This window comes from Corella eumyota, chromosome 7, assembly GCF_963082875.1.
Source record: "Corella eumyota chromosome 7, kaCorEumy4.1, whole genome shotgun sequence".
Lineage (NCBI taxonomy): Eukaryota > Metazoa > Chordata > Ascidiacea > Phlebobranchia > Corellidae > Corella > Corella eumyota.
Window position 1 is genome coordinate 11,448,487 of NC_137496.1, and position 18,144 is coordinate 11,466,630.

General features: G+C 30.5%; 3 protein-coding genes across 6 annotated transcripts; 2 read left to right on the plus strand and 1 right to left on the minus strand.

The window, feature by feature from the left end:
• The first annotated feature begins 1,194 nt into the window (after nucleotides 1-1,194).
• On the plus strand, nucleotides 1,195-5,635 carry LOC145759172 (uncharacterized). Of its 2 annotated transcripts, none has more exons than XM_082572934.1 (3): nucleotides 1,195-2,548; nucleotides 2,671-2,914; nucleotides 4,883-5,635. In XM_082572934.1, the coding sequence occupies exon 1, from the start codon at nucleotides 1,201-1,203 to the stop codon at nucleotides 2,074-2,076; it is 876 nt and encodes a 291-aa protein (XP_082429060.1). In that variant the 5' UTR covers nucleotides 1,195-1,200; the 3' UTR covers nucleotides 2,077-2,548; nucleotides 2,671-2,914; nucleotides 4,883-5,635. The 2 variants fall into 2 exon arrangements, with proteins under 2 accessions (XP_082429060.1, XP_082429061.1); XM_082572935.1 differs by having other exon boundaries at nucleotides 1,195-2,536.
• On the minus strand, nucleotides 2,311-7,267 carry LOC145759171 (uncharacterized). Its single transcript, XM_082572933.1, has 11 exons — nucleotides 7,041-7,267; nucleotides 6,482-6,595; nucleotides 6,106-6,268; nucleotides 5,865-5,963; nucleotides 5,637-5,755; nucleotides 5,367-5,480; nucleotides 4,871-5,055; nucleotides 4,224-4,399; nucleotides 3,669-3,821; nucleotides 3,233-3,472; nucleotides 2,311-2,906 (listed from the first exon to the last, which is right to left on the minus strand). Exons 1-11 carry the CDS (start codon nucleotides 7,147-7,149, stop codon nucleotides 2,663-2,665), a joined length of 1,716 nt encoding a protein of 571 aa, XP_082429059.1. The 5' UTR covers nucleotides 7,150-7,267; the 3' UTR covers nucleotides 2,311-2,662.
• A 1,919-nt stretch (nucleotides 7,268-9,186) lies between these two features.
• LOC145759270 (putative E3 ubiquitin-protein ligase MGRN1) lies at nucleotides 9,187-17,595 on the plus strand. Of its 3 annotated transcripts, none has more exons than XM_082573053.1 (17): nucleotides 9,187-9,352; nucleotides 9,821-9,939; nucleotides 10,314-10,402; nucleotides 10,613-10,783; nucleotides 11,183-11,303; nucleotides 11,633-11,734; nucleotides 12,345-12,392; nucleotides 12,813-12,882; nucleotides 13,066-13,197; nucleotides 13,607-13,762; nucleotides 14,339-14,467; nucleotides 14,866-14,954; nucleotides 15,266-15,388; nucleotides 15,863-15,935; nucleotides 16,405-16,551; nucleotides 16,631-16,701; nucleotides 17,016-17,595. In XM_082573053.1, exons 1-17 carry the CDS (start codon nucleotides 9,265-9,267, stop codon nucleotides 17,097-17,099), a joined length of 1,812 nt encoding a protein of 603 aa, XP_082429179.1. In that variant the 5' UTR covers nucleotides 9,187-9,264; the 3' UTR covers nucleotides 17,100-17,595. The 3 variants fall into 3 exon arrangements, with proteins under 3 accessions (XP_082429179.1, XP_082429180.1, XP_082429181.1); XM_082573054.1 differs by having other exon boundaries at nucleotides 16,634-16,701; XM_082573055.1 differs by having other exon boundaries at nucleotides 14,866-14,951.
• Nucleotides 17,596-18,144: the final 549 nt, after the last annotated feature.

Sequence of the window (18,144 nt, forward strand, 5' to 3'; positions counted from 1 at the left end):
TTTGGGGAAAGTAGTTTCTGCTGGAGAGTGGGATTCGTTTTTCGCCTAAAGGAGCGGGATATTGTTTCTTTTATAGTATTTAAAATGTCGATAATTAGCGAAACGCAAAATGTGCAACTTAAAACTGCGCAAACTTTTATATAATTGCAGAACCTAGCTGTGATTAAATTTTTTTGAACTTCATAATGTCGGAAAGTATTTTAAAATAACTCGGAAATAAAAAGATTTGCCGAATTTTCGACATATTTGTTAACAGTTTTCGGTCAATAGTTCGCGTAAACTAAGTTTGTTTATTTTGAAAATTAACATACACTTTCTTTTTAATTCGTTTAATATGATGTTAAATGTCGGAAAGTATTTTTAATTGGGTCGGAGCGAAATCTTGTTTCTTTATTGTTTTTTGACTTTAATATAACTTTTAATATTGTTTATTTATTATTATTTAAAAGGTCGATAATTTGCGCTACCGCAAAATCTGCATTTTGCAAAATTGCCTGGTTTATTATCCGAATCGACATCGGAATAAACAAAGAGAATAATATTAACATTCATGTAACAATAATTAATTTATTATGTTTAGTTTTTTGTATTACCGATTTACCAATTTATATTAACATACACTTACGCGGAAAAATGCGGAGTTCTGCTAGGATTAAAAAAAAAAAAAATTCTAGCAGAATGACAGTGGTGTTTTTTTGTATATATATCTTTATCCTCGATGTGGGAAAGTCGTATGCGCGACTTAAACATAGAGTAACGTAAGTTACTCCGACCCAGTCTCGAGTTGCCTGTGGCAGTTTGGGATATTATAGAGACTATAATTGCCCGGTAATTATGCTGCTGATTTAGTGCTGGCTCAGCAGGAGTTTATACCGTTTATAGCGCCTTACTCAAGGGCGCTACAGCTTGAGATCAGTGGGGATTGAACCCACGACCTCATGGTAGTGTAGCAAGAGTTCTTGTCACTACACCACGCTGCCGGTTTAGTGACACAAGCCGTGATAACTACGTCATAATTGATAATTACTGTAGATCTCGTAGGATTATATAAAAAAACTTGTAGAAATTATTTTTGGCAAGCAGGGGTGTTTGTTAAGTTTATTTGAAATATTTATTTCTGATTATTTCTAGGTTGTCTACATTAATCCATCTTCGCTTTTTTAACACAAATTTTAGTTGTTTTAACAGCTTAAATGTAAAATGAAAGTTGCTGCTGATTATTTGTCACAATGTGAAAGAAATTATTTGTGTAACCTAGCAACTAAAGAGAATATTGCAGCTTCATTATGTGGAATGATCACATTTCCAGCTGTGATTGGAATATTTCAACATTTAGTATGGAAAAATTTAAATTTATCGGCGCATGCATCGTTTGCTGGTTTACGTGGCATGTTAACGGTGACATGTAGTGCCATGGCATCAAGTTCTGCCACGGTTACTGCTCATGATATTTTTATTGGACTTTATCCAAGAACCTCGCTAACTCAAAATGAGCTTGTATCAGGAACAATTTTATCGCTTGTTCAGTTTGTCATTTTAGCTGGAACTTTCAAAGTCACTCTTCCAAGCCACATTCTACATCCTGGGGCCTTCTCTGGCCAGGGAATTCCCCTTCATACCCCAGTGAGCAAGGTGAGTAACTCACAGAAGCTAAAGATACAAGCCATGGGCCACAAAGCTGGGTGCCACACTTGCGGCAAATCATTTACTCCTTTTCACATTTTAAAGCGAAAAATTGTGATCAAATTTTTTCCATCTAAAAGTAAACCGATGCCGTTCTATTTTGCCGATCATTCCCCACCCCAAGCTCTTGTCTCGTTCTACTCAAAAAAAGACAAAGCTTTAAAGGGGAAAATCTACCCCCAATGTCAATCTTGTTCAACGTTCCAATCCTCAGTTGTTCGAAAAGCTTTAAACTCCAAACAACCGATCAAATTTTGGCCGGATCGGTCGGGGATTGTAACTCATGCTTTGAGGTTCAAATTATGGAAAATTTGGCTGCCTTGGCCAATTTTAATTAACTCAAATATTATTCCTGAGTATTTGGATTTATTGTACAATTACTTGGTGCCATGATTGTAAAATTAAGTCATTAAAAAATTGTAAATAATTTATAATTCTACATACGGTATTCCAAAATTCTACACTGTAGTTTTTTACTGCTTTATGCAATTTATTAAAAGTCTTAATTAGTGGTTTTATTTACTCAATGATATATTTTTTCTTTTATGCAATTTAATATATTTCAAAACATTGCTATCTTCAAATTTGCACTTTTTAAACTTTATTTATAAACATAATTGTGCACCCATTTATACTTCAGATTGTTTTGCAATGTTTTTATTGATCATGAATTTATTTATTTTTATATCACAGTGCTATATATAACAAATAAAATTTATTTTCACAGGTACCATAAGTTGTTAAAATAGGATGTTACATAAATATGTCGCGCACTGAAATGAAGGATGGATGCATTGACACTGTTGGAAAAAATAACACAAAACAAAGAAAATTAAAACACTGAAAATCAAGGGTATGTTAACAGGTATATATTGGCAATTAAATTGTATAAAAATTCAAGTTATGTTATATAAAAATGGGTATAAGTTGCAATACTTTAGTATGTTAAATAAAAATAAAAACACTGTTGAACAAAAATCTACACAGAATCTGGTCTTCTTGAATCAAGTTGTTGGTCTTCTGTCTCGGCAAAACTTGGTTGTCCATAAATAATCTCGGTCATTCTCGGGTCGGTGTTAACGACAAAATCTTTGTAACACCGGGGGGAGCAAGAGTGAAACATGAACGGGATTCGACGGATGCCCCATATTTCGCTGCAAGGTCGAATTATTCGTAATCCTGGGCCGTACATCGGACCCCTGCAGCAATCACAGATGTTGTAACTAAAAAGGTAAATTTAGTTTGTTATTCAATTTAAATTATGTCCTATTATTATTTTTTTGGGGCTTTAACAAAAATGTGTTTTGCAATGTACTTAAATAACATGGCACACTTGTTTTCATTACTCTCAATGTGGAAAGACTAACTTTATGGCCTTACCATAAATTAGAAGGGGTTCATACCGTCTATATCGCATTATTCAACAATATATTGTCCAGTCCATTAACCACCACATTTTTGATAACTGAAAACTACCCTTGTACACTATGTAATGTTTAAAAGTTTGCTTATTCAAAAGATAGTTGGATAACCTAACATGATCACTAACTTGGTTATTAGTTGTGAGATAGCTTCAGGTAGTTGAGCGTAGTTTTCAGGTTTTCCTTTGATAAACTCCGACTGCACGAGCAAGCAGCAAATATCAGATAATCTTTGAGGACCATTCTGTGAGTTTTCCTTCCACAGTAAAGGGCTCATAAAATTATTTCGAACTCTGATTCTGAATAAGTTTAAGCGTAGAAGACCACAAGGTAAAGCTGGCAACTCATTTCCTTCAACATTAAGGAATCTAAAAAAATGAAAATTGAATTTTAAATAACTAAGCAGACTTAGAAAGCAATTTATGAGTTTGAATGGCATGTAACTTACATTCAAATAGTTTGTAATATTTGTGTGTTATGACCAATATATTTTCTTCAATTATCCAGTATTAACATATAACAAACAGAGTTAAAGTAATGTGTTATTATATAACCTGAACTAACCTTAAATATTCCAGGTTTTTAACTTCATTCTGCAGGAAAGTTAACTTGTTGTAAGAAACATCAAGAAACTCAAGTTTAATAAGTGAGAATAAAGTAAGTGGGAGTGAGGTCAGGCAACAGAACGACAAGATTAATGTTCTCAGTTTTGTTAACCTGGAAAAAAAAAAAATTTGTTTTATGTTCTTGAAAGAAAGTAGGTAGTATAAAAAAAAATATAAAACAAAGACTTTATTCATTTTTTTATGTTTATTTATCCTTGATGTGGAAAGGTCGACTTCACGACCTAAACATAAAGTAACATCAGTTACCCTGACCCAGTCTCAAGTTGACTTTGCCAGTTTGATTTATTATTGATTATAAATGCCTCAAATTCAATCTGTTGATTGGTTTTTAGCTTAGCAGAAGTTTATACAGTTTACAATGCCTTATGGTAGAGCACACCGATATTAAAGCAGTGGGTATTACTTTTTGTTGTGAAGCCAAGTGTTTAAAAAATTACAACATGCCACCAGTAGAAAGGTGTATGAAATTATTGTCACAGTTAACTTATTGTACCTGCTTATGTCGTTTGATAATTCTTTAAGTGGATTATTTCTTAGTTTTAACACATGGAGTTCTCTACATTGTAAAACCTCACGAGGAAACAGTGAGAACTCGTTAAATGAAAGGTTGAGGTAAACGAGAGTTTGTGCTAAGGGGTTTAGGTCAGGAACATCAGATATAAAGTGAGCCTAAATGGAAAAGAAATATTTTCATTTTAAAATAGCTTAAAAAAGGTTTTACTACATTTCTGTAGAGCTTATAGTGCCAAACTGCTAGGTATTTTTTGGTGATCTTATATATTTAAATAACTGGACATAGTTATTGAAATTTGGCTTTTTTACAAATATATTGCACAAAATTGAGATTACATTCTACCTTTTAGATATTATTATGTTTAAAACTTAAGGTATTATTACATTTTTGTTATAAAGCTTATAGTGCCTTGTTATATTATTGCCTTTTGGAATTAAAACTACTATATACCCTATTTAATTATTTAAACTAATACTTATTCTTAAAACCTAATGTTTTCTAAATAATAGATTGCTTAAAATTGAGATTTTGGTTGACAAATTTGCCTGCACCTATTTTACTTTTAATAGCAATCTAACAATTTAATTTGTAGTTTACTTTTTATCATGTTTTCAAAACCATCTTACCTTTAAACTCAGCACAAACCCCCCTTCAATTAAACAATTAAGAAGAGCGAGCTCTGATGGGGTGATAAAAGTTTCGCCCTCGTCTTCTGTGAACGGGGATGATGACCTGTGGCCACCCTGGAACACTTGTGCCGTGGCTTTGGTAAAAACACTCATTTGTAAACGAACCCCTACTCCTTCTTGTGCTGCAAGGCAATTAATAATGTATTCAAGTAAAACAACAATTTATTAAACTCATAATAAGGTTCACAGTAGTTTATTTGTATTTTGTAGGCTCATGAGATAGTTATTTTATTATACATATAAATATGTCGTTCAATAAGCTCCATTATATATAGAACATTTGGGTTTTGATGTTAACATTGATATTTTTCCATTGAAAAATAAGTGAAAATAATACAAAAATTTACAATCTTTTGTTCTAAAAAACAAACAAACAATAACTATAGCGAAGATGCCAAACATTTAATAAACTGAATAAAAATTGAAGTCCAACCTCCAATGTCATAAACTTCATCCAGAACATCTTCCAACTTGTCAGTATCCCCTAATCTGCTCTCCGATGTGATCCCAAGCTCCTCCAGCCTGTCCTGGATCACTTTCTTCATTTCTAAGAGAGGTAAAGGTAGGAAGATCAAAAAAATTATGATTATTTCTATAATTGTCTGGAGAATATTACATACATAGTTTTCATATTATTTTTGTGAAAAAATGGAGTTAAAAAAGTCCTAAGCTATTTGATATATTAAATTATTGTTAGTTTTACCGAGTAATGTTTGTCTTCTTGGCACTCTTTTTTGTTTTTCTTCCAGCTCAATTTGTTCGTTAAAATTAATCACAGATAAACTTTTATCCTCATCTTGTAGGGCTATCTCTCGCAAAACACTTAAATTAAAATAAAGCTTGATTAATAATTGTGTTAGCTCGATAACATATACTGTTGTATTATTGTAATACATTTTTCCAGTCTTATTAGGAATTGTTTAAGACCTACTTTGTCAGTTTTTTGTAGTTAGCTTTCGACAAAACAGCCTCTGAGATGGCGGGTCTTGGTGGACTAATTGTTTTGTTCTCTAACATGAAATCCTCAAATCTAAATTAACAGAAGATAATATGAAAATTAATTAATAATGTCATAATATTTATTTTATTTACTAAATCGCCACAAAATTAAATTGTGGTTCTGAAAAAATAATTGCAGATTTATTTGAAAAATATTTTAAAATATTGACTACCGAAACTCTGTTTTTGATTTATATTGTGAGTCATCAGGAAGAATGTACTCTCTCTTGACCTCTAGTGGTTGTCTCGGTTGTCGAATCGGAAAGTTTTCGGGACCTCGAGGTTTATAAGGTTTGACCAATCCCCGTTTACTCCATGTTCCTTGTGAGGAGTTGGCTGAAAATTGTCGGGTTTAATCAATAAAAATAATTGGATTTTGGTATTTTTTTTATAAGTCTTGTGTTAGATTCAACTGTAAAAAGACCATTTTAATTGGTTACTTGTCATCACTTTTTAAACATACTTTAGTTATATATAAATAGTTGTTTTGAAAATATCATTTATTGCGAAAAAAATAATTTTTATTTGGTAATATTTGTTAAAATTAACCGGCACTCTGGTCATCAAAAGTTGGGACCGGCGACCTTAATCCATCATGAGTTGAACTTGGCAAAAGTCTCCGTAACTCTGGTGTACTTTCTTTATCGAGATTAGAAAAATTCCCTAATAAATGGATATTAAAAAAAATACATAACTAACCGAAATAAATTTAAAACAATTTAAATGTAGTGATTTTCCCGGCAGCATGGAGTATTGGCACGAACACTTGGATTTTATTTTAGTGTGGTACAAACACTTGGATTTTATTTATGAGTTTCTATGTTCGATCTCAACTGCTTTATGATGCAGTGCATTCGAGTATTGCACTATAAATTGTATAAAGTCCTGGTGGATTTCTTTATGTTTGGGTCATAAGGTTAACCTTTCCACATCAAGGATAAATGAATAACAACAAATCCAACTTTGGTTTGGTAACACTTTTTTATCCTTGAAACTTTAGTATTTTTAGTTTTCAATTGTAAATAATTCCAATAAGCCATAATTCCAATAAGCCTACTAAAATATTTCCAAAGAATTGTGTTATTTAGTTTTATTAATTAATATTTACCTAGTCTGTGATGTGAGCTGGATGTTTGACTTGGAATCGGAGGCAAAACTTTTTGTTCAATTCTCCGAGGAGCTCGTGGTCTTCTTAGTAGGGCAATCTTTTCACTCATAATGAGGGCAGGTTTAAGACTTAACTTATTTTTAGATTTAAAAACATAATTTCTATCTAAATTAAATGTGTAAAAATAAATACAACTTTTCTTAAGACCTGCAAAACATTACTGTTTACAAACTAAAAATATTATTTCCTGTACTTTTAAAAAAATTCAAAAACTGCGTCCATAATTTTCTAAAATTATTTGTACTTTAACTACTTAATGTTTAAACTATTTGTACGGAATATTGAAATAAGTTACACCTCCATAACTTGTGGTTTTCTATTAGGAAAAGGGTTAGGACCACGAGGCTTGTAGGGTAAAGAGTAACCCATTCTATTCCAAGGTTCTTTTTCTGATATTTCTGTAACAATTTAGTCATTTATGTACTATTCTAATCTTATTCAATCACTATATACTGTAATGTTGCTTCAATGGTAATACTGTACTTATATATAGGTAGTACTTAAATAAGTTTGAAACCCAATACTGATTCTTACTGCTTTTGTCTTTGATGTTATTTAGAGGATATTGTTTTAAAGATATACTCTGCCACTGAGTTTTTTCAACTTTGTAAACCGAATGACTCGACAACATTGACGGAATTCCTTCCATCTCTAATCTTGAAATCAAATGGAACTCAGTCGGGGCCATTTCTTGTTGAAAATAAACAGAATTAATAAACCAAAGCATTGGTTTTAAGAGTAATAGTTTGTTATTATTGAAGCACTGATACTTATGTTTAAGTTTTATATAAACTAGTCAGAATTTTAATTGTTGTAATATGGTCGCAACTCTTGACTAATATTTGCCTAGTTCACTTTGAACTTTACTTTACACACATTCAGACATTAATCACAACTCTTACGTGAAACAGATATAGCTAACTGATATCCTAAATCTAAGTTTAGTTGACAATTTTTTAGTAAAATATTAAACCTTTTTCGCAAACATTGTTTTCAGGATATTCATCTTTTTGTTTAATTGGGGGAAGAACTTTTAAAACTTCTTTCTTTGGGGGTCTTGGCTTGCGTAACAATAATATTTTTTCACTCATTTTTACTGAATAAATGAGTAAAAATCTAACTATAAGTCACTTTTTAATGTATTTATTTAAATTCTTGGTTTTCAGTCTGTGAAAATATTGTATAAAGCTTTATTTAAATTTACTTGAGGTCAAAATACAGAAATACTTAATTTTTAATCATTTTCTAAATATATACATAAGAAAAGCATTCAGTTATTCTAAATAACTTTATTTAACAAATTAAAATATAAAAAAAACACTTATAAGTAACTTTTTAAGCTTACTGCTTAAAAAATTATAGTGTTTTATGCTTTTTATGCTAAGTTTTCAATAAAAACATTAAGAAAAATACATTAAAAATAAATTTCTTTTAGCGTCTCTTGTTGCTATATATTTTCACTGGTAACCGCTCGAAATAAATATTCTTTTTAAAATATTAAAATTTTTTGATTTTAACAAATTTTATTACAATTTTTTGATATTTTAAGTTTTAAAATATTATTAATATATTATTGAAACAGTTCTTGTTTAAAAAAACTAACTTTTAGAATGATTATAAGTTTATTTTATTATAAGATGTTTATGTGACAAAAGTATTATGATATTTTTATAGATTCTACTTTAACATTATATATAGAAGTTTAAATGACGTACGTTTTATCGAAGAAGTGAATTAACGTCATCAGTGAAATCATAACAAACAGAAAGAAAATTGTTTTGTTAGCGAGTTAGGTATTTGATTCGCTAAATTAATTAAAACAATATTTAAAAGGCAGTTTTAACGAGACATTTATGAATTTATAAACTTCTTAAGGCAATGCAGTTAAATTTATACCTAAAAGACAAAGAAATTTTGCGAAAATTACTTGAAATATTCATTAAAATTGTTAAGTGCGGTATCGAAACTGGCATCTGCCAAATTAAATTTATTTTTGATGTTTTTTTTGAAGGTTTTAATAATTTTTATCACCATTATGAATTAATTTGTTAATTACTAAATTTTTACTGTTTATTTTATTAGGTAAATACTAATTTTAATTAGTAATCAAGCAGCTAAAGTTAACAGTTAGAAAACTGAATTATCAATAAATAAAGTTTTCAAAATGGGAGGAATCCTAAGTAGAGGAACAAATGGAGTTGAAGAGATGGAAATCACGGCGAATTCTGCTTATATTTTTCCACCCAAATCAGGTGAATGTTTTGTTTTTACCTAAAAATTTTTTGTCATAACAAAATGATGATATTGGTTGTCATTAAATGTAAAACAACTTCAGTATTCACTCTGGAAAGTAGGGCAGCGTGCACGCAAAAAAATGCACGCCTGGAATTAGCGTTTTGCACGCCTGGAATTAGCGCTTGCACGCCTGGTGTCTTAAAAAAATGTACATGCGCAGTACTGACGCCTAAAACACACTAACATATATCACACGTGCACGCCTAGACCGGAAATTTTTTTACGCTTGCACGCACGAGATCTTGCGAAAACTATCCTACTTTCCAGACTGGTTTAGTATCATGTATTTGGTAAAGAACTTGGTATCTCTGAGCTCCATCAGTGTTGTTCACCAGGTTTATGAACTTGGAAAAGAGTGAACTTTTTATAACCTTACCCCAAGAGCTTAAAATTGATCTATAAATATTTACATTTTTTGTTTTTAGGTTCCTACTTTGGTAGTCACTTTTTTATGGGAGGAAAAAAGTTTGACATGATTCAACCAGAGTCTTATTTATTTGGTGACAATACAGATCTTAATTATCTTGGCCCAAGACCTTACAATGTAGGTTTATACAAAATTTAGTTACTGACAAATTAGTTTACTTATTCTTGTGTAAAAATCGTCATTTAAATTGTCAGCATGTTTTAGTGGTTTAAAACTTATATTATCCGATAATTATATTCAATAATATCCTTAATTGGCAACGTCAACTTGAGACTTGGTCGGGGTAACAAATGTTACTCTATGTTTAGGTCATGAAGCCGTTCCCACATCGAGAATAAATAAATATAAAAAATTATTTTACAACTTTACGATACTTTTAAAATATCTTTTTGTTATGCTTTCTTTTTGTTAACATTTATCACAACTTTAATGTAATATATTTAAATACTAATCAGTATTGTAACTTAAATTGTTCTTATATTTTGTTTTAGTTTCCATACCAAGCCCCTAATGGTGATCAACCTGTCCGAGCTTTAAAATGTCTTGTTAATATTAGGAAAGATTCACTCAGACTAATAAGGTAAAAGATTCAAAACTAATAAATACTATAGCATATACTATATTTTAAACAATCGGTTTGATATGTATTGTGTTTGAAGTGTCCATTTTATAATCTATATAAAGTAAAGCTTTATGGGCAAATAAATAAAACTACTGTTTGTGGCGTATGGGTAAATTATAAAGATCTCCATTTTATATTATTTTGTTAAAATTGTAATTTATTTTCCAGAGTTGCAAATCCCCAACCCAAACCTGATTATTTGATCAACAACACAGACCCCTCAGTTGAGGAAGAAACTCATCATTTATACAACTTAGAGTTTACATTTGATGCCGACTGTCCATGCTCAATCAGGGTTTATTATAATGCTTCTGAGGAAATGGTTAACAGATCTGTAGTGTAAGTTATTTATATAAATATAGTAGTGGTCAGAACACTTCGTACTTCACATGAGGTTGTGGGTTTAATCCCCACTGCTCTCATGCTGAAACGCCCTTGATTAAGGCGCTATAATTAGTATGAACTCCTGCTGAGCCAGCACTTAGCCAACAGCTTTATAACAAATATAATTCTAAGCTGCCACAAGCAACTCACGACTGGGTCAGGGTAACAAATGTTACTCTATGTTTAGGTCATGAAGCCGTTCCCACATCGAGAATAAATATAAATAATACCATAATAATATTTTGTGTACTCCAAAATCAAGATTATGTTTTTGTCGGTATAGCTTTAATAAATGCTCAACTATTAATTGCAATAACAGAGAATGCCTTAAATATTCTGTGATTAATTCACCAGGTTTACTTCCCAATTTGAGACCAGTGACACGGCACATTTCTACGCAGGATCCAACCAACAATTTTGTTTACCAAACCACGTGATTGACCCCCTAGTTTTACTTAAAGAAAAATCAACTGCAGTAAGTTTTTGTATTTATATAAATATTTAATTTTACCAAAATAAATAAACTTTTTCTTTAATCTATATTATTATATGTGTGGCTAGAATAATTTTATTGTTGTGGGTATATTTTTAATTATTTTTATTGATTGTTAATGCTTTTAAATAGTTTTAATCTGGTATGTTCTATTGATTTGTTAAACCGTTAAAGTTTAGTTTAAAAAGATACTATATATATATTTACTGGTATCAACAATTTAAATTGTGTATTTTAGATTTAATAGAGTGTCAAGAAGCAATTAAATAACATGATATTATTTGTTGTATTAATACTTGTTATATTCACAGGGGTGGGATCACGGTAACATCCCGATAGCAATTCAAATTTCAGCCGATTGTGGACCTGATTTTGCTGGGCACAGTCACATCACATTTGCTATGTTTGAAAAAGTAAGTTTTTGATTTTTAAAACTATTTTGTAAAATTTTTTCCCAGGGGTGTGGTGTAGTGGTTAGAACACCTGACTTCAATTTTTAAGGTCTTGCATTTAATCCCCACTGTTCTCATGCTGTAGCACCCTTAAGAAGGGCGCTATAACGACTATGAACTCCTGCTGAGCCATCACATAATCAGCAGCTAAAATATTGGGCAATTATAATTTATAATATCTCAAACTGCCAAAGTCAACTTAAGGCTGGGTTGGGGTAACAAATGGCTCTATTTAAAAGTTGTACAAGTTTTGTTATAGTTAGAGCACAAGTATAGGATCAAATATTGATTTTAAATTCTTTTTAAATTATCCATGGTTTAAAATTGTAGAGAAATTCTATAAATAAACATTTTTAAGGAATCCAGGTATTAAGTTGTTAAAAGGTTTAGTGAACCGTATTTTTGTGTTCATAACAAATTTACTCAGTACTCGATATCAATCATTAACTTTTTATTATTTGTATAATGTTGTAACTATTTGTGATGGTATTTCTACTCAACAGTGTTGCCAACCATTTTAAAGAATTTTAATTATATCCAGTGTTGCCAAGTAATTATTATTTATTTTTAGACTTCAGATAACGGATATTCGATTAAGTTAACCAAACAGAAACAGGCCGTAAGTATTATTAATAAAAAAAATATTAAAATTAAATAAACTAGTTAAGAGTCTGTCTTACAGGTTGCATTTTTATTTTTTTAACTCGTTTATATGAAATCGCATGTTGTATTATGGTTGCAACTATTATATTCTAGTAGTAATATATATCTGTGCACCACAAACAGCAATTTTTTTATTTTAAAAGCCTAAAAATTAGACACATTTTCGAGAAAGCTCTCTTATGATTCTTTTATTTTTTTGAATAACGCTTACTAATTTATTGTCTTTATTTATTAAAAATAGCCTAGTAAAAATTTTATTTTAGTTTCACAATTATTATTTAACGTTAAATTTAGTAAACTTTTAATTAACTTTCGATACATTTATTTTACTTTATACCAAATTAACTTAAGGTTTAAATATTTCATTTTGTTTTAGATAAACGGGGTGTGTTACTTAATACAAGAGATTTACGGGATTGAAAATAAACCTGCAGAGACTAATAATGGTTTGTTTGTATAGTTCATGTGACATTAATGATAATATTTGTTCATTGACAACATAGTTTAACTTGTATTAGGGTGCTTATTGGGTAAAAATGATTAAAATTTCAATATTAATGTTGGTTAAAAAAAATTTTTTTTGGTATTAATATTTTTTAAATCAAGAATAAATTTGTTTTTTTCACTAGTTGGCGATGCAGGGGTGTCAGATAACGAGAGTTTAGACGACGATGATTCGTCAGAGTGTGTTGTCTGCTTGTCCGACACCCGGGACACTTTAATTCTTCCTTGCAAACATTTGTGTCTGTGCAGTTCTTGTGGTAAGAAAAAGTTTTAAAAATTAGATTAGCAAAAAAATGATGAAGTTAGAACACCTGGGATTAATACATGAGGTCTTGGGTTCTATCCCCACTTCTCTCATGCTGTACTGGCCTTAAGTAAGGTGCTGTAACTGGTATGAACTCTTGCCGAGCCAGAACTTGATCAGCAGTTTAATCGGACAATTATAATCTATAATATCCCAAACTGACTCAGGCAACTCGAGACTGTTACTCTGTGTTTAGGCTGTAAAGTCGTTCTTCACACATTAAGAATACAGACCAAAAAAAATTATTGTTTTTACAGTTCCTGATTTTAACTGTTAAGATGTTTAAGATATTATTTTTTTCTCACATTGTGGGATTAGTTATAAAAACATTTATTTAAATGTTATTATATTCACTTTTACAGCAAACCAGTTACGGTTCCAACAAAGTGGATGTCCAATTTGTCGCCAATCTTTTCGAGCTCTCCTTCAGATACGAGCTGTGAGGAAGAAGTCGGAGTTATCGAGAGGAGCAGTGGAAGAGGAAACCGTGGATGATTCAGTTTCAGTTGACACAGAAGGTTTGTGCTTCTAGTTTAAATTGTAGTTTACTTAACTAGGACGAAATTACAGATAAGTCTTAGGTTGACTTTCTTATACTGCCCACAGATTGTATTTATTTAAAGATAAGTATTACTTTTTTAAGCTAGTTGAATGCCCGCTCTATTGTTGGCATTTTAATGGTTGTAACATGGTTGTAACTCTTAACTAGTATTTGCCTGCGATATTTTACTTTCGCATCATAAATGGCAGCTTTATTTATTTTGTAAGGCTATAAATTGGACAAACGTATATATAAATTCCTTTAGCTCCATTATAAATTGCCTTTTTTACCGTTTTGTGAAGTTGCACAAGTTTATAAATGTATATATTGGTATTGTGATAACTATTCCTGTCTCAATTGTTTTTGTATTAAGGCGACAGTTTTTTGGTTATATGAACACACCTGGTTTAAAAGCAAAACATTTGACATTGGTGCTTAACCCTTTTAGATTATAATTTAATGCCAACATTGTCTGGTTATTAGTATGCTGATAATATCTTTAAATCCATATTAAATAACCACAATAAAAAAGAATTTTAATTTTTTTTTATAGAAATGTGTAACAATGAAGACATACCACTGGATGTTTGCGTGCCACATGGTTACGAGGTCGTGCCACTTATTAGTGCCATCAATGGACCGGTGTCAGAAGCAAGTCTGCTTCCACTTCATCCTGTTAATGGTAAATTCAACTTAATCATTTTGATAAATTTTAGTAAGAATGTTTTATTATTGACCAAGGTGTATATAGATGACAGTGTGGTGTAATAGTTAAAACACTTCGCTTTATTACAGAAGGTCCTGGGTTCAATTTAACCTGAATTCATGCTGTAGTGTCCTTGAGTAAGGTGCTATAAACAGTATAAAATCTTCCTGAGTCAGCACTTATTCAGCAGCTAATTTATTGGGTTATTTTAATTAACAACATTTCAAACTACTAAAGATAACTCAAGACTGGATCGGGGTAACTAATGTTCTTCTATGTTTGAGTCAGGTAGTTGAATTTTCCACATCAAGGATAAAGATATATATAAAAAGATTTGGTTTTATGATAACTAATAACCAAGATTTAAAATTTAGATGACCGTGGACCAAGGACCAGGAGTTCACTTTCAACCTCCTCAAACAACTCAACAAGACGATCCAACCGAAGAAAGAACAAAATTGTGGTGATATTTATTCTATTATTTTTAAATCTTAAAGTAAAGTGTATAAAAGTGTAGTATGCAATTCTTGGTACTGGTTGATAGGTCTACTATGCTACATTCTAATTGTCATAATATGGTTGCAACTCTCAACCAATATTTGTCTGCGATAATTTACCCATGGACCACAAATCCCAGTTTTATTTATTTTGTAGGCCTATTGTTATATACATATATATATATGTATATTTCTTCACTAAGCTCAGTTAAATATAGATTACACAACTAAATAAACTAAGACACATTCAATTTTAAGTTGAAATATTTATCTTTAGATTGACATCGAAAATGAAACAGTTTCCGCGGTTATAGACAATAATGATGGTCACCATGGCAACGAGAGGAAAAAATCAAGAAGCAAAAGAAGATCGTCGAAGAAGAGCACTCTTGATAAAAGGGTTGGTTTTACTTGGCATTAATTACTTTAATTTAGTCTCAAATTATAATTTGAAGTCGTTATAAACTTTTGTTATTTTTTGTCCTTGATGTGGAATGGTCGAAAACTTCAGTTACATTGACCCAGTCTTAAGTTGATCCAGGCAGTTTAAAAATTGTCTGGTTATTAAATTTGTCTGATTACTGATTAAGATTGACTTAAACTGCTAATTAAAGTGTTGGCTAGCCATTTGTACTATCTTATCACCCTACTTAAGGGTCTATATCACCTTACCTAAGCACCATGGGAGCAATGGGAATCAAACCCACGGCTTTATGTACATAAACTAAGTGTTTACCGAATAATTGTTATTACTCCAACCTAGTTTCGATAATGCTTGTTAGTTTAGGGAGCTGGCAACAATAGTTTAGTAAATTATTTGTTAAAATTAAGTATTATTAATATTATTTAACTAATGTTGTACAAATACACCCAGGTTGTTGAACCACTTCATTGTGAGGTTGAAGAACAACAAACAACTAACAAACCAACTACACCAAGCAGTACAGGTAACTACTTTCTAATAATACCTTAAGTTTTATTAAACCTTTAACTTTAGCATGTTAACATGAGGGCTTATACTGTGTAAAAATTTGGTTCTTTTATTTTTGCTAAGCCAGAAAGAGCTAAAAGTGTTTGAGGTTTTAAATTTGCTTCGGTTTGAAACCGAAAGTTGGTATTTGGTCCAGTGGTTTATTTTGGTAAATTGGTCCATATGGTCTTTTGTTGCATTAGTTCAAAAATTTGTTAGTTTATTTTTTTAATTAGGTCTTTTTTTAAAATTGGTTCAGCAACAGCTTGTTTTTATTCTAATAAAGTTCATGCTGTTAGGGCATAGACTGACTTTTTTTTGAATTGACTGTGTTTTTGTTACTCAGTAATTTGAATTTATCATGCTTTTATTATTCAATACCCGTATTAAAATTATTTTAAACACTTTTTTTAAGGCCTAGTATAAATGAAAAAAAATTTTTCTAGAACCTGCATCCACTGAAGCAGTTTTGAACCCAAGCAATTCCGTTGAACAAAGAATTGTCGTGTCTTCTAACTCAGTTGAAGAACTTGCTGATCAGAACGTTGATCAACAAGAACCTGTCGATCAACCTGGCGCTATAACAACCCCAGGTTTAGTTGTGTTGTATTTTTTTTTTGATGATATCTATTAAAGTGTATGTTTTTAAGTAATTTATTTATTTTATTCAAGTAGAAGAAATGAGCAGCAGTCCTACCAGTGCAAGTGAATTAATTCAAACTTTAACTGAAGAAGCAGCGCAGGTAGTAACAACTTTAACAAACTCTTGTTCTTTTTTATTTATCCTCGATGTGAGAAGGTCAACTTTACAGCTTAAACGTAGATGAACATTTGTTACCCTGACCCAGTCTTAAGTTAGCTTTAATAGTTAGTTTGGGATGTTATAAATTATAATTTCCTGATAATTAATCTGTCGGTTGGCTTTTTGGGCTTTGCAGGAGTTTATATCGTTTATAGATCCTTAATTAAGAGTGCTACAACAATGTAAGCCTAATAATAAACAGATATATACATAAGTTTTTTTATTTTACTAGTTAAAAATTAAATTTTTTTTCAGAAAATCGAAAATGAGTTGTTGCCGGTGAATTTTGAGCCAGAAACTTTATCCAAGATGGATACAAACAGCGAGCATTTGGTTTAACAGTTGTCATGGTAACAATGTTTTAAGGCTTTCTCAATTTTCTTTTTTGTACAAATCTTTTACATTTTTTTCCGAGGGCTTGAAGGCTGAATGAAAATGGCAATTGAATTTTTTATAAACTTTGTAAGATATGTTGTATAATATTGTCAAAATAATATATTAAATTAATAAATTAAATTCGTTTAATTATCTATTTTGCCCTTTTTTGTAAAACCTCGACTTGTGTTAACTTAAGTTGAAATGTGAATTTTAAGCATATGAAAAATTAAACCTGTTTCTTATGTATTATTTAAATTTAATGAAAAGTATTTGTATATTTTAAACCATTTATGCTTGTACATAGAAAAGTTAAAATGTAAAACTTTTGTAAAAATCTTTATATATTTTCGGTTAAGTGATGTTATGATTTACTTTTTGCTTGCTATTCTTTGTATATATGTAATTTCTGTAATCATATTCTCAGCACTTAATTTACTATAAATACAATGGAAACATATTAGAATAGGATGTTATTGGTTTAAAATAAAATTTGTTTTTTATGGGTGTGAAAAATGGGAAAATTGAATATTCTGATTATTATTACTGTTTTAAATCTGAATTTGGAATTTTGTTTTTAAAATGCATTAACTCGTTTCTAAAGCGGTAAAGATGGCTTTTAAGTTAAAATGGCTGTTTTTATTGTATAAAAAACATAAAAATTGCCAGCAAAGACCACTTTTAAAATGGTATTTACAAGGAAAAAACATTTTGTCGTCGAGGATAAAACTATATAATAATTTTCTCAAAACCTTCGGTTAAAGTTTTTGCTTCATCCAAATCGGTCACAACGTCTGTTTTGTTGTTAGAAAATTTTTAAAGGTGTGTTTGTTGTGACTTTTAATCCACATGTTTTGTTGTTGTTAGCTTAAAAGAGCAATTGAACACGTGTTTAGTCGGTAGATTGTGTTTAAAAATAGAAACTTAGTTTTAAAAGTGATCTGTGCACATTAGTATGTTATAGTTAACATAATTTAACGGTCTTAAGAGAAGTTTGAAATATTCGGAT

Excerpts from the sequence above, each read along its gene's own strand:
- LOC145759172 (XM_082572934.1), top strand. The coding sequence starts at position 1,201 with ATGAAAGTTGCTGCTGATTATTTGTCACAATGTGAAAGAAATTATTTG.
- LOC145759171 (XM_082572933.1), bottom strand. The coding sequence starts at position 7,149 with ATGAGTGAAAAGATTGCCCTACTAAGAAGACCACGAGCTCCTCGGAGA. Across the intron at positions 6,269-6,481 it reads TTTTGATGACCAGAGTGCCG|CCAACTCCTCACAAGGAACA; the intron begins GTTAATTTTAAC and ends GACAATTTTCAG. Across the intron at positions 5,481-5,636 it reads AAGAAGACAAACATTACTCG|AAATGAAGAAAGTGATCCAG; the intron begins GTAAAACTAACA and ends TACCTCTCTTAG.
- LOC145759270 (XM_082573053.1), top strand. The coding sequence starts at position 9,265 with ATGGGAGGAATCCTAAGTAGAGGAACAAATGGAGTTGAAGAGATGGAA. Across the intron at positions 9,940-10,313 it reads TTGGCCCAAGACCTTACAAT|TTTCCATACCAAGCCCCTAA; the intron begins GTAGGTTTATAC and ends ATTTTGTTTTAG. Across the intron at positions 11,304-11,632 it reads TTAAAGAAAAATCAACTGCA|GGGTGGGATCACGGTAACAT; the intron begins GTAAGTTTTTGT and ends TTATATTCACAG.